Source organism: Lepisosteus oculatus, chromosome 22, assembly GCF_040954835.1.
Source record: "Lepisosteus oculatus isolate fLepOcu1 chromosome 22, fLepOcu1.hap2, whole genome shotgun sequence".
NCBI classification, from domain to species: Eukaryota; Metazoa; Chordata; class Actinopteri; order Semionotiformes; family Lepisosteidae; genus Lepisosteus; species Lepisosteus oculatus.
The window spans coordinates 13,797,281-13,812,774 of NC_090717.1; the positions used below are offsets into that span (position 1 = coordinate 13,797,281).

Below are 15,494 nucleotides of genomic sequence, written 5' to 3' on the forward strand. Positions count from 1 at the left end.
TCGAAGAAGTACACGAGAACATGGAATCCTCACTTATGTCTTATTATGCCCCAATAAGAAACATCTTGGTGTCTCAGCTGCCATGCTGAGAGTGAGGAACTGCAGGCAGCTCCCCATCATTCACCCAGTCCGCCCATTCAGTGATCACAGCACACAGGAGGTAAGCACTGAGGGGGAGGGGGGGAGGTGTGATGCCACTGATCACTGATGCCACCACTGCTTTGGGAGTAGATTTTAGATATGCAGTAAAAACAAAGACTTGCTGTCTTCATTTCAGTTATTCATTGGATCATAAACTCCTTTACGGGTACTTACTGCATTATTTATGAGTGTCTCACCATTGTAAGGGAATGCAGATTTCTGGAACTGAGAGATCTTTTCCATGCATCTATATTTGAACAGCTTTATCTATTAGAGGGTCGTAGGGAAGCCAAAGTCTATCCCAGCAAACAACAGGCACAAGGCGGGACACACCCTGGGCAGGACACCTGTCCTTCCCAGGAGAGAAAAGTTAATGACCTGTTATTGTTTTCCAAACATAACAAGGTAGACATTCTGAGACCAGTTCACCCAGTAAAGAGGTATTTTTTAATGTACCTTTAGTGGTTTCTTGGTAGGGCCTCTCTCTAATTAGAGCACTTGAGGGATTTAGAATAATGTCTGAGATTTTAATCCTTTTGAAGACAGGAATTAGGGGAAGCCAGTTAGTTATGGAAGAATTAACCTTGTAAATTATCTAAAGTCATTTCTAATGGGGTGGTTGGAGAACTAAGACAATGTGGATAAAAAGGGTTATTCCTTGAGTAAGCTAAATTGACTGTAATAGGTCTTTAACAGGGGTTTCTGAGTACATGAAGGCATTCTTAAATGACCTCAACAAGAGGAAAGTACACTTAATATTGTATTCCAAACCTGAAAGATCAAACTGAAGACTCCTAAGGGTAAGACGAGTTACAGTAAATGTCAGCAAAAACAAAAGAGAAATAACTGAAACATGCTGCATGAAAGTCTTCAAAAGCAACTTTAGCTGTAATCATAACCTAAACAACATTGTTGGTCTCTACCAACTTTGCACACTGGTTTGGTGCAAATCCAAGAGATTCGGATATGGACAGTGGTTTCAGCTCTTTCCATTGATTCTCAGTAGGATTCAAGTCAGGCCTGGCTGAGACATTCAAGCACATTCACTTTCTCTTAAGCCACTCCAGTGCAGCTTTGGCCTCATCTATGCTCCAGTCCCTGCTGACGAGACGCGGAACTATAACCTGATTCTGAGCAACATGTGAACCACTGTCATTGCACACAGACTAATTGTATGAGTCCATTAGGCAATAATATGCTCCAAAATAATTTACATTTGTGTCAGCAAGAGGTCTGAGTATTTATGCCATCTGGACTATTTCATTTTCTATTATCTATTTACTTCTTCTTTTTTTGGTCTTGAATGTGTGGAGAAGGTTGTGTGTATACCAATATTAATTGTTACCTGAAAGAGTCATGACTGCAAATTTTAAAACAGCAAATTGTGAAAACTCTGTAAGGGTTTCAAGTGTGAATATGTTTGCAAAGTATGGTTCTATAATGTAGACACTGCTATTCTGAGTTTGTGCTACTGTATGTCATTACCAACCTCCTCTGGTGAGGAATCTTAAATACAGGCTTTTGTTGTTGTTTTAGCTGAGCTGGGAGACTTACAATGTAAAACATTTTACATTTGTATTTTACATTTCATTTGGGTATGCTTAACATCCCCTGGCTCTTGCCACAGATGACCAAGTGTATTGTTCTACGTAACGAACAGCTCTCTCTGAACTGCCTTTTGTTTGCTTCAGGGGTCAATGTTAAAAACTGGCTAAAGTGTACACAGTATATGTGCCTGATGTTCAGCTTTGTTCTTTTTGAAGACTAATAGCCTAAGTCAGAAAAATAAACCACAAATTCTCTCTGCTAATTGAAAAGACAGTATGATATTTGTTTCGTGCATTGGTAAAAGCTACCCAAGCGTCTCATAATCACCTTTCCCTTGCTATGAGAGCACAGATGTCAGTTTGTCATATTATCAGGCCATGGTAATCCAGTCTCAGCCACCTCCAGTAATCACGTGTTCCTGCAGCTGGCTGAATATCAAAAGGCTTTCCAGGAACAAGGCTTTCAGAGTGAAAAGGGAAGGCAGTCATCCCTCTTGGGATGCTGCTGTGGAGAGCAATGTATTATTTAAAGGGCATACTGGCACAAAAATGAAAAAAACTCAACTGTGTAGTTAAAAGCGATGAGATGTAGTGAGTGTAGCTGACGTTTTACGTAGTTGGGAAATTTACCCAGAGCCCAAGTGCACAGTATTAAAAGGAAGAAACTAAAACAAATTGTATCTAATCTGATGAAGTGCCAGATTAAGATGGCTGCCAGGGGCACGATTGCTTTATTTAGGTATTTAAATAGGTAGTCATATAAAAAAGCAGAGTAGCATACAGGAGGCCAAGTGTCAGGGATCCGGCCAATTGTTAAAAAAACAGCATCAAGAAGAGTGTGGGCTGCAAGCCCGTCTGTCATGAAACACTGAGCCATTTTATTTACTGCTGTGTTTACAGCAAACAATTTCCCATATGAAACAGGAGTGGGCAAACAGACAGAGTATAGTCAGCAAGATAGATGACAGAGGCCTGTATTCATCATGAACTTGCTCTGCTTGTCTGTACTGTTGCCATAGTGAAACCCTTCCACCCCCACAGAGGCACACACACCTCACTGCGCTTGAAACCATAGGTGTGTTTGTCATACCCTGGCTGTCCTTGTTTCTCTGCAGTGAAAGGAGCCCTTTGTCGAGCTCACAACAGACAGCCCACCGAACGCAAACCGACCTTAATCACTCAGCAGAAAATCCATTGGGATATGAACAATCCTCTTTCCTTGTTGCAAAGGAAGCTACAAAGCTTGGTTCACAGTTATTAAGCGCGTGAATCGGTCCTAGGTTATGTCCCATTTGGGATAGGATAGATTAGACTTTTATTAGCTTTTATTTCCCTTACGATTTCTCGGCAGAGAAGTCTTCTGTCGTTTGTACTGCAACACTGCTGACGATAACAGCTAATGAATTAAATTCACACACAGGCTGCAGTTGGATGAACTTTTTAAATTATGCATGGGCATTCATTGTGCAAAAGGAGGTTTCTTTTTGAGTTGTTTTTTTCGTGTTGCCCACCCTTGTTTATTGTTTTTATTTTTTTAATTACATTTCTAAGTTCGAGTGGCACAGTGGTTAGGGATGAATGTATTTCCAAGCCTTTTTTTATATGTTGGAATGTGTTACTGCCAATGTGTGGAAATGAGCATAGAAAAGGCCCCACAATAACGATAGGAATTCCTAAAAAACAGAATGTAAAAGCCTTTTTCATATAAAACTAATGACATCCATCTACTTTTAAATCTTAAAGTATCCAAACTAAAAATTAGAGTGGGTATCAAAATTGCACTGATAGAGGAATACAAATGTCTTTGAAAATACAGTATCAGCACTAGCTTAACATTTCACTTTTCATATTCTGTTTCCCATATCTGTAGACAGGAGGATATAACACAGTCATGTGTTCCTCAGTCTTCATCCTACAGATGCCCTCAGAGCACAGTTCTCAAAATAAAGTAGTGTTTTGTAAAAAGCTGAGTGTTATGAAAGGAACTTAAAACAGAAAAGAATTTAATGTGAATTATAAAGTGTTATATGGGTCTAAATACCACAACCAGCAAACCAGACTACAGTATATTAAACATCAATTCAACAAAATTTGAATTTGAAGGTGTTGAGGCCACCATAGAAACTATACCGATGCTTTTAAAATGATCTTTGATGATATGAAGATTGGGTCATCTAACCGGGTGAAAAATATTTGTGTTCTTCTCAATCATAGTTTATCATTTGTGATCTATAGCAGAAATATTGCGGGGTATTCTTTCACCTGCAATTATACTTTGTAGTGTACAAAGCACTGAAGAACATGGCTCATTCCTACCTCATAGACTTTCTGATCTATAGCACTTGATCTTGAAAGATCATCATGTCAAAGTCCGTCTTACTCTGTGTCCTATTAAGCCAAGTCAAAGCGCATTTCTCCAGGCTAGTGTTTCCTAGCCTTTAATAAATTCAGTTTTTTTCTTTCAGCCTCAACATGTTCTTTCCAACAATGTACTTCTAGTTTTTTTTCCCATTGTAAAGCACTTTGAGATGTCTTTACCTGAAAGGCACAATATGAAATACAATTTTTATTATTAGGTGTTTCTAAATCGGTGAATCCATCTCCAGTGCAGGAGGGAGTCTGTCACCTCTGCATTTATTTTTTTTGCAAAAAAGCACTGTGGAACAGAAAAAGGACTTTTACTGACTTTGCTGCATAAGAGCGCAAATCCTTTATCCAAATCACATGGATGGTTTCTTTAATCTGATGCTTTCATAATGTAGCTTTAAAGGAAAGTACTAAGCTCACGTATGTATATGTCCTTATTGTTGTTTTTCCGAATAATTACATATTACGGTGGACCAGAAGAGCAACAGGCAAGCAAATAAATCATATGTGGCACAAACTAAAGAAATGCAAATTGAAAAGATGTTGTCCAAACTAAAAAGAGGAGAACTGCAATTTAAAAAATGTGTAAGTGCAAATTAAAAAGTGAAGATAAGTGATCCACACAGATCTTGCCATTTACATATGATTTATTTGCTTTATTTACTAGCCAGAGCCTCTGTGGATGGACAGGCAGGAATTGATCAAGGTAGGAACACAAAGGCAGCCGAGAACACGATCACACAAACAAAACTAGCGCCACCTGGTGTCGGATACTCATGAATGATTACAGTTTTCATGGTAGATATTTTAACTCTTGAATCTTGTCTAGCACGGATAACATAAAAAAAACAAGTCCAAGAAGGAGCTGATGTCCAGGGGCTGGGCCTCGGGCTCTACTGGCTCCTGTTACTTCTTTTTTGGCCGGGCCGCGGAGCCGCGGCCATGGGAAGCCTGACTCAGCCGGGAGCAGGGGCTAATGGCGGAGGCCTCTTCTGGGAGAGAGATCGCAGGGGCCAGCCTGTATGACGTTGGTGATGGAGACGATGATGATGGAGCTGCAGGAGATCGCCGATCCCGGTGTCCAGGTATTTCCCCAGCCCTCCTGCCGACTCCCAGCTCCTGTCCCATACCACTGTAGGGGTCTCTGTCACTGGAGAGGGCAGATGGGATGCAGTGAGCAAGGTGGGATTGAAGAGATGCAGGCAGAAGATACCATGCCAGCTAGCTTTTTAGAAATTCTACCTTCTGAAAAGAAGGAAGCTGATCTAATTTACTAGATCACTTATTATTTGTTAGTGATGAGAATCACACTGAATGTTTCGAATAACTGGGAAAGGGAGCAGCAGGGGTTCGGAGTCTTACCCTGTGCTGTGGCTCGGGGCTGCAGGGACAGGCTTGCTCTGAGTGGGACTGACGTCTGCGTGTGACCAGAGCTGCTGAGGAGAGAGCACCTGCAGAGGCCGGACAGACAGGAAACGATAAGTGGAGTAGTAGCAGTGCAGGTAGAAGATAATAAATTACAGGAAGAACAGTTTGTGTCGCACGGTGCATTTAGCTGTTTTTCTGCTTAAAACGTCTGCAGAGTACAGCAAAGATGTTTCTTCTTATGACTACAAAGCTTTATTTCACTTTCATACATCTTTAATATTTTTGTACTTAAAAGAAAATAACACATTACTCAAAACTGTCACAAGTCACAATGATTTACAAACTATTTCTAAGAGATCTAAAATTGAAATTAATTATTATACAAAATGTACATATAGTACTTTATTTAAAAGCATAAAGGCATAAATTGTGATGACCTTATTTTGATGCTCAGTATACATTCTTTTAAATGTTGTTCTAGTGTTGTTGATCAGGGATAAACTAGGAAATGTTTTTCACTGTTCATGCTTGTATTTCAAACATCTCTGTTTAACAATGTTTTGTTGTATATTAGGATCTGTGGCTTGAAATACAGTATGGCTTCAGTACAGCACAGGATACCACTGTGCAATTTATTTCATTATATAGCAGCATCAACCAAAAATCCCTGTGTAGCAGCTATTGCCTAGCCCTATTCCGGAGAGCCACAATTCGTCAATTTTTATAGGCAAAGCGGAAATAAATTATATTTAAAGATAGATCAATTTCATTTTGACCAGTCAAGTGACTAATTTCTATTAATTTTAGTAATTCACAGGTCATTTAGATTGAACATTTGAGAGCAATGAAGCCTTCAAGGATCAGGGTGGTTAATCCAGTTTTGCTATGTTGATTAAAAACATAGATAACTTAGTATCGTATCTATAAAGTGATGACGAAGTACCTATGAATCCTTCTGGGTTGTTTTTTTTTCTTGGACACAAAGTTTATCCTCCTTCAAACATTCTTCATTTTCTCCATCATAAATTGTTCTCTGCTGCTGAGGTACGTCAGCCAGCCATTTTGTTTGTGTTGCAAAAACTTGTTCTCCTCAACAACTTCTAATCACATCGTACAGTACTTTCTCAAAGAGAGGGGAGAAATGTATAGGCCCCAATGTTATCTTGCCAGACTGATTTACCACAGAGTACGCGGAAGTCCCACAGTGTACCTGTTGGAAGACTAAGGACCTGAGATTTTGAACATGCCCACCTTCATCTCCCTCCTGTGGGCACTGTCCCTCAGCTTGTTCAGGCTGTTCCTTAGGCGGGAGTTCTCCTCCTCTAGCACACTGATTCTTATGGAGTTGGCCTGCATCTGCTGTTCCATGTCCAACAGCACATCCCCTGTGCCTGAGAAGACGGTACAGAAAACATACAGCACAATGAGACATGCTTTGAAAACAAGCCAAAGAATATCACATTTCTCATCCACTGAACATCTTAAGAAGGCAAAAGTTGTGTGCTCAGGACAAGTCTCTTTATCCAGTGAGAATGAAACAGCCAGTGTACAGGTAAAGGAGAGAGGCTGGCCTTACTCTCAGGAGCACACGGGGTAGGATTGCAGAGATCTGGGAAGGCCACTAGCAGTTTTTCTTTCTGGGCTTGCTCCTGGAGCTGCCCCTGCAGTCTGGACACCGCTCCGTGCAGATCCCCAACACTCTTCTCTAGACGTTCCTTCTCCTTCTGCAGCTCCTCAGTCAGGGCCTAGAGAACAAACAGAATCCTTCTCAGATCCCAGGTAGGATACAGCAATTTCCCCAGCAATTTCAAGCTCCAGTATTCCTCTATAACACTTTTTTTCAGTGGTAAATCCATATTAGAATAATTACAGCTGAATCATGGCAAACACATGAAAAAGCACAACATGCACCATGGGTAACTGATAAAAAAAACTGTGACATGATCAAGTATAATTTATATTCAGCTAATGGTCACCTGCGATTTACTGTGATATGCATTAGTGAATACCTGGAAAAAGACATCACGTATCCTGTTCAAAATCTCAAATGCCCACGCAGAATTCAAGGATAGGTCTCTTTGATTTTTCTTTCACATGTAATGGTAGTGTAATGTGGGCAGAGCGAGATCTGCATATATGTGTTGTTGCATGTCTAGAACTATTGTTTGTTTCAATGTGCATTTTATGTTGAGTGTTTTTTTTCTGTTATTTTGAATGTTGACGTCAAGGATAAATTTCCACCCTTTTGGATGGACAATAAAGTGGTGTCTTATCTCCCGGCGAGCCTGCAGCGCTGATGTCAAGCGCGGTGTGTGGGCAGGCACCTACCCGCTGCTGCGCGAGCTCGGCCTGGAGCCCGGCTCTGTCCTGGCTGCTCTCAGACAGCCGCTCCTCCAGCACTGCGCTGTCCTCCTCGCTGTCCGCCAGGCGCTGCATGAGCACCTCGCACTCCTGGTCCAGGGCATTGACTCGCTGCACCAGTACCTTCTGCTTGGCCTGCAAGGACTGGCCAGCGCAGGAAACACAGCACGGCTATGAGACCGCAAAGCCCCACCCTTCTCTCTCGTTAGCACCTCCAGACAGCTCAAAGAGGCGGGTCAGTACAGCCCACCAACCTGCTCCATTTAACACCTCTAGTGTCTTGTGAACTTGTGAACGAACGGAGGAAAAACTCATTGTTTTCTTTCAACTTCTGATCCTGAACAATTCAACAGAATCTGTGATGGTGTTCAGATGTTGAAACCTGTTTTATGTTCAAGACTCCCTGGGAAGCTTGCTCCCAAGATACATCCCTATTTTTGACACTTTCTGAGAAATGTGATGCCTGCTTTTTAATGAGCCAGTGAGTTCTCATTTTTTGGATCGAGGTTGTTATGCATTTTTGGCATATCAATGTCTTTCATTTTTAATGCTGTTTCCAGCCCTAGGCAGGCCCTGATAGTGAGTGGTTCCACTATATTGAGTACTTTCTCATGGGGTGTTACCTCCTGCAGCCGGCCCAAGCTCTGGGTCTTGACTCTCTCCTTGTACAGCTGGAGTTCGGTACTGCAGAGCTCTGTGTCCAGGCTTCGAACCCTCTCTTCCAGTCCTAGAGTGACCTCTCGATCCACCAGCCTTGTCTTTATCTCCTCTAGGAGCTCCTGTCTCTCCTGCTCTACAAAGCAGCAACATTCACTTTTTACTCGATTCTTGTGAAAGACGTAAGCATTCACGTGTATTAACTCAAGAATTGTAATTGCTAAATTCAATTGGAAAAGTGCCTATTGCGAAACCTCCTATAATGTTACATCCATTCATCCATTTTATAACTACTTCTTCCAATGTAGGGTCACGGGGGACGCCAGTCCATCTCAGGGCACACACACAAACACACACTCACACCAGGGCCAGGAGCTAATTAACCTACCAGCATGCCTTTGGACTGTGGAAGGAAACCCATATGAACAATCGGGAGAACATATAAACTCCACACAGACACAACTCCATGTCTGTAATTAAACTCCGGGCCCTGGCACTGAGAGGCAGCAATGATAACCACTGTGCCCCCATGCCACCCTGTTACTGATTCATTTAGAGCCAAAATGCTGCAGTGGGTGTTCTGTAGCACTCATTTGCCTAGTCTCTGATTTAAACGTCTTGACTAGATGTCTTTCCTACTTAGTTCAACTGTCTACATATTCACCAAACAAATTAAACAGTTAATGTTTTTAGATCTGCTTTTGGTGCTGTAGCACCCTGCAAGTACGAAAGTACACAACATTTATGAGCCCATAGTTTGAGATGCGCATCATTTAAAAAAAAATACTAATTATTATTCTTGAGTGGTAAAGAGATGTTACCTAGTTTTTGTAAGCTGTCCTGCTGTAAACTTAGTTCTTCCCTCAGTTTTGAGTTTTTTTCCTCCAAAGACAACGTTTCTGGAACACAGTAAGATTTTGTGACTTCACTCTGCCATCTGAAACCATATTACAGTATTCCATCCAAACAAGTTTTTAAAAAGTGAAAAAAGGAGCTTTTTAAGAAGTTGTTCTGTCTGTAACCAGTGGCCACTATCAGTGGATCTACGATTTAACAGATACCATGTGCTGAAAGTGATCAAATAATATGGGGAAGTTAATTTGTGTTCCAAAGGCTTCAAAGCAGTTTTTCAGAAGTGGGGATCAGTGGACTATATGAAATTAAATGGCATACCCACTGTATTCCCAGCTATGAGAAACAAGAAATCTGTACACAAGCAATTATTCCTATGACTATTCTGGAACTTGATGGAAAATTTAAACAAAATACTTGGTGCTGGGAAACTATGAAAGCTTTAGCTAAACGTACCAGTTACCCATGCCTGTGAGAACATCAAACCATCACAGAGGTATGCTTATTTGGTCTTGTTTTTCTAATCCCATAGGCAAAACTCTGTTTTTGGATTTAAAAAATCAAAGTTTGAATTCCCTTCGAAATATCCCCTGGAAAGGGTCAAGAGCTGGGAGCTGGGGGAAAATCAAAGGACCTGGAGAAAAGTCAACTCAGCTCTCCAACACAAGGAGAACCCCTTATGATCCTATCAATGACAGTTGTGTCCTCAGTCTGACACTGTGTGGTTGTGGTGTGAAAACAACCAAATGTCCTTACAAGCACACTTTTTTGATCACGATTGTACACTAGCTGTGTCTCTCCTTAGATAGTTGAATAGCAACTGATCATTCTGGATTGATAGATAGATACTTTATTAATCCTGTGAGGGAAATTGCAGATTGGCGCGTTAACATGCAACACTATTCTTATTTGTCAGTTTATTCTCCATTCTGTTCAGCCTCACCTTTCCTCAGCTCCTCCTGCTCCCCCTGTAGTTTGCTCACAACCTCTGTGTTTTTGGTGTTCATTTTCTCCAGCCGGAGTTCCATCTCCCGCAGTCTAGTCTGGTGTTCCTCCTTTTCCAGCGACAGGACCCTCTCCATCTTCTCCAGCTGGTCCCTCAGGACGCCCCTCTGGGCCTCTGAAGCAGCCAGGCTCTCCTTCAGGGGCTGCACCATTCCCAGCAGCGCCGCCAGGTGCTTGCTGATCCGAGCCAGGTCTTTGCTCTGCTCTGACGCCCAGTATGCCAGGTCAGAGGCTGACAGCTGTCCGTTTTCCAGGGAGCTATCCATCACCTCCATGAAGCGGGCCAGCGAAGAGGGCAGATTCTGGGTTTGGCACACAGCAATGAGGGCATTACTCACCTCCCTCAAGCTGGCCTGTGAGCGGGAACAGGCATCACAGGGCACCAGGGCAGATTCCAGGGTCTGGCAACCTACAGTGCGGGTGTCTTTGGCAATACCGGAGTTGGAGCATGTTGTACTGTCCTTACCAGAGCTCTTGCCGGATGCAGAGCTTAGTGGGCAACTCAAGTTACTGTTCTCGGCACTCTTTAAGGTAGGTGCTGACCTGTTTGCATTCTCTCTGGAAGGGACCTGCTCCTCAGCCTGCAAGGTGAGTGCTCCTTGCTCCATTTTTTTCCCCTAAATAAACATACAGATTTAAATCACTTTAAAGGGGCATTTCAAATTTCTGAAAATGCCAGGTGAGTTATCCGTCAAACTTTCTGGAAGTTGCAATGTTCATTATTCTTTTTAAGAAAATACAATTTCACACGGCTATTTGCTTAATAGCTTCAGTGCCATAAGAATAGGCACAGAAAAGCTACAATTTCTATTTTTGGTTTTTGCAAATCAGATTTGAGATGAAAAGATGAATATGAGGCATAAGCACTATAAATCTTTTTCACATCTTTTACCTTCTCTCAACAATTCAGATTTCAATATCCTTACAATATATTTCTCTAACTGAGTACTGTTTGTAGATTTCAAGAACTAAGACATTTTGTAACGTTTTTCAGAAATATGACTAAATAAATCATTAATGCAATTCTTATCAGTGACCTGTCGGAGTGTGCATTGATGAAGGGTCCCTAGTTTGAGAAGGTTGTTCCAGCAGCATCTGACTGCCAGTCCAATGGACGTGGAGGGCCCAGCTGCCCCAGTCTGGGAACCGCTCCTGTGTCCTCCCAGCATGCCCTCGGTGAAGCCACTGAAACTCTGCAGCAGCAGCACCAGCCTGGCAGCACAGACAACATCACTGCCTGTAAGTGGAACTCACACCATCACGCCTACAACACACACCAGCAGACACGGGCTGACACTTGGCAACAGATGTTGAGTTCTTGCTTTTTCAGTGCTCTGATGCTTTTTTTGTTTCTTTCACATGATTGCTGAGATGAACACTGTTAAAGGAGTAATATCCCCTGCTGAGAGAGAAACAATCAGACAGAGCAGCAGCAGGGCTCTGAGCTTATTGGGGTACTGCAAAGACACCTCAAAATCACATTTTTTACACTACAATCATTTGGTAAGTTAGGAAAGTAATGTGCTAATAAAGCAGTAATACCACCTTCAGATATTGTTTTGAAAAAGTCAAATGTTATTATTTATTACATTTGTTATTGATACAGATTTAAAATGTATTACAAGGACAAAGATCAAGAGGGACACCTCAGCAATCTTGTACTGGGCCTCCATTGTACTGAGCTACATTAGTATCGTAAATATTCAGTTGAAATTGTAGAAACATAAAGTACTTACTTAAAACAAAGGTGGGGGAACAGAATTAATTTCAAATTCACCGAAGGTTTTCACTTTTCATAGGGATTGCTTCGTATTAAACTCAAAATTAGTCTGTTTCCAATTTGAAAGCCACACTTTTTCTATCAAAGGCAACTCACTGCTGCCACCCAGTACAAGAAGCAGGAAGACAACACTTTGCGTTTATTTGAGCTCTCACTTTCTCAACTAAGTGTGTGGGTTATTCATAAAGGCTTAGTAAATACTGTGTGGACATGAAGTAGAAGGAACAGAACCTTACCTGTCCACAACCAGCTCCAGCAGCACGATATGGGAGTGCTGGTTGAACTCCTCCTCACCCTCCACAAAGTCATACTGCTCCAGGAGGGTCACCAGGTCTAGGTTACAGGACAGCTTGTCGGGGAACTTCCAGGAGGGACTGCGGATCGGGCCGGTGCGGGAGAACACATCCAGGACCGTGCCCTGGAGGTCAGTCAGGTCCCTCCGCAGGCTGTCCACGCAGTCCTGCCGGCCCAGCAGGTGGCTCATCTTCCCCAGCCTCCCAGTCTGCTGTCGCTCTCCAACCCTTCGAAGAAGCGTTTGCCAGCTGAGACCGAGTGCTGAGATGCACACAACAGCCCAGACCTCCACAGCCTCATGGTCTTCAGCGCTACTTCCCTAACACCCTTGACAACTGAAGACGGGTCTTTTTTCTGTTTTCTTTTCCTTTCAGCAGGAATAACCCTTTACCTGTTACTCTGCAGCCTGCGCAAGCCGACGCAGCTCCCTGCTGGAACTTCTACCTCCCTAACTCTTATTAAACGCTATTTTGATCCCTTTCGATTTTTCTAACCCAACAATAATCTTCTCATTTTTAAATCTATGCTACTTAATGCATCATGACTACTGTAATAATTTGCAATCCAGGCCCTAGAGGAGTACTGAAATTGGATCTAGACAGGAGCCTGTAGGTTTTATGGGAAAAACAAACTCTTCTATTACTAAAGGCTTGGAAACAATTGTAATTAAGACCAATTAATTGCGTTTTTCTTAATTGATTGATTGTCATTAAGCAGTCAGTGAGGAATGGAAACCAGAGGACCTTATAGCTTGCCAGGGCCAAGAGACAGAATCACTGTACTAGTGCATTCTCCACAATGTTTAGGAGTTTAAATATCAAAATGCATCAATGATCATCAATACAGATAGGCTTGATGGGAGAGGGGCAAGGGCTGCAGTACTGATTTGGGAAGCACTGCTGTGAAAGAGTACAAGGCTTTTGTTTTAATAAAAATACCTGACCGTCTAATTAAGTGGTTTTAGTCATGGTTGCAAAGAGCACCTGTGTCTTCTGGGTTTGACTAACTCAGTTTTGCATTACTTAACTGAATACTTGAGCTGTGTCCCTAAGTGCTCAAAACGATTGGAAATGTCTTAATGAGACAATTGTTAGTTCAATGTAGCCTCAATGACAAAGAGCAAAGCTGAAATGAAAGCCAGAAAAGACATCAGACCAAAACACACAAAACAAAACAAAGGCACAATAGACATATCTGACAAAACTAAATAAGGCATTTATTTAGGCAGGACCTACTATAACAAGTTGAGTCGATAATAGAGTACAACTATGAAACTGTATTGTTGAATCAAAACCTTCTGGCTGCTATCGCATATTAGTGTGGTGGATTGAAATTGAATACAGTCATGGCATGACTCAGTTGAATGTACTGTAAAGCAACGTATTGTTAAGAAGAGCTAACAAATTAATTAATATAAATAATAATCACAAAATCCATTAAGAGTAGAGTTACTTACCAGGATTACACTCCTCAGGCTCTTGTGACCCCTTTATATACATGTGATTGCTTCATTAGAGTATAAGTATAACTGAAGTTTCCTCCTTTAACATGCTCTAAAAAAGTATCATTTTCAGATTACTTACAAGTTTCGAATGGTAAATTGAAAACCCCAGAGCTGCAGTTCTGAAGACTATCAAAAAACCTAGAAGGAACAGTGAAATGTGAATTAAACCCAAGGGCACAAGTGGAGCCTACATGCATTTAAAACTGAGAACTGGAGGCCCTTCACTACGCAAAGGGTTGTGGAAGTAGTCTCCTGGTTAAATGTGGGGTAAATTAAATAATCACAAAATCAGACCGAACAAAACTCAGCACACACTGGAGTCATTAGAAACAGGGCTGACACTTGAGTCGGCAGTCTTCAGAGATTTACAGTAAGTCACAGCTCTCCGTTCAACATTCAGCTTGGTGACCATCGCTCTCGAAGTCACCAAAAAAGAAAAAAAGCAGACAAGCCAATGCACTTGCAGAAATCATGCTCCTGCTGCCGACACACAGTAAAAAATCAGATGATACATCAAGAAACACTTACTTGTCCTTACTCTATGGTCATTGCTAGAGCTTTCGTGTTTTTGCTCTTCTGTTTTCAGTTCGATGAAATACAGCGAAACGTCCCTGTTTTATTTGATCGTTATGCTCTTGAAATCCTCAAGCTTCCATCTGTTGTCCCCTATTTCCATGGAAACAACGGACAGGAAGTCGCCTGAGGATGACGTCATCTGAAACTCCAGCTGTCGAGCCATTTTATCAGGAGGCACTGGCTCGGACATTATTTGATTGCTAAGAATGACAACAGTTATAACGTAGCCTTTTTATCCAAGGCGACCTATAATTATATTCAGAATTATAGTGCCACGGAATTTTGAACTGGCCTTAATATTAATTTTGTTAGCTTTTCGCTTGTTTTTGTTTCTGTAAACGTGTATACATTTAATATTTTTTTAATATATATATATGTGTGCGGTTGGTAGCTCAGGATAAGGGCGCCTACAAAATTAAGACAAACATAAATAACTGTAAACATTATTTTTAATTTTGCAAAAACACACTGAAGAGCAGTAAATAGTTAACTGTTATTTAATGAAAAGCAACGACAGAAACAGTGAAGGCTGTGGAAACTATGGCGATACTGAGATGAAAAATATATTTCAAATATGTGGTACACAGGAAATTGCAATTGCTTGCAAGTCCAGCAGCCATATCACCCTGCAACTCACAACTGGCAACCCACTGAAGCTAAGCAGGTGTGAGCCTGGTTAGTACCTGGATAGGAGACCTCCTTGGAAAGCTAAGGCTGCTGCTGGAAGAGGTGTTAGTGGGGCCAGCAGGGGGCGCTCACCCTGCGGTCCATGTGGGTCCTAATGCCTCAGTATAGTGACGGGGACACTACACTGTAAACAGGTGCCGTCCTTCGGATGAGACGTAAAACCGAGATCCTGGCTCTTTGTGGTCATTAAAAATCTCAGGGCGTTTTTCGAAAAGAGTAGGGGTGTAACCCCGGCCTGGCCAAATTTCCCATTGGACCTTACCTAATAATCCCCCTTTATGATTTGGCTACATTACTTGTTCAGGCGCACTATAGCTGCCGTCGCATCATCCAGGTGGATGCTGCACATTGGTGG

At 41.9% G+C, this 15,494-nt stretch overlaps 1 protein-coding gene across 4 annotated transcripts; it reads right to left on the reverse strand.

Moving 5' to 3' along the window:
- Window positions 1-3,674: 3,674 nt before the first annotated feature.
- Window positions 3,675-14,545, reverse strand: ccdc157 (coiled-coil domain containing 157). 4 transcript variants are annotated; one of them, XM_015365974.2, is made up of 12 exons: window positions 14,415-14,545; window positions 13,956-14,014; window positions 12,315-12,599; window positions 11,336-11,510; window positions 10,237-10,915; window positions 9,263-9,340; window positions 8,408-8,577; window positions 7,752-7,928; window positions 7,000-7,168; window positions 6,675-6,814; window positions 5,418-5,506; window positions 3,675-5,205 (listed from the first exon to the last, which is right to left on the reverse strand). In XM_015365974.2, the coding sequence occupies exons 3-12, from the start codon at window positions 12,560-12,562 to the stop codon at window positions 4,962-4,964; spliced, it is 2,169 nt and encodes a 722-aa protein (XP_015221460.2). In that variant the 5' UTR covers window positions 12,563-12,599; window positions 13,956-14,014; window positions 14,415-14,545; the 3' UTR covers window positions 3,675-4,961. The 4 variants fall into 4 exon arrangements, with proteins under 4 accessions (XP_015221460.2, XP_015221459.2, XP_015221462.2 ...); XM_015365973.2 differs by having other exon boundaries at window positions 14,405-14,545; XM_015365976.2 differs by lacking the exon at window positions 7,752-7,928 and having other exon boundaries at window positions 14,405-14,545.
- Window positions 14,546-15,494: the final 949 nt, after the last annotated feature.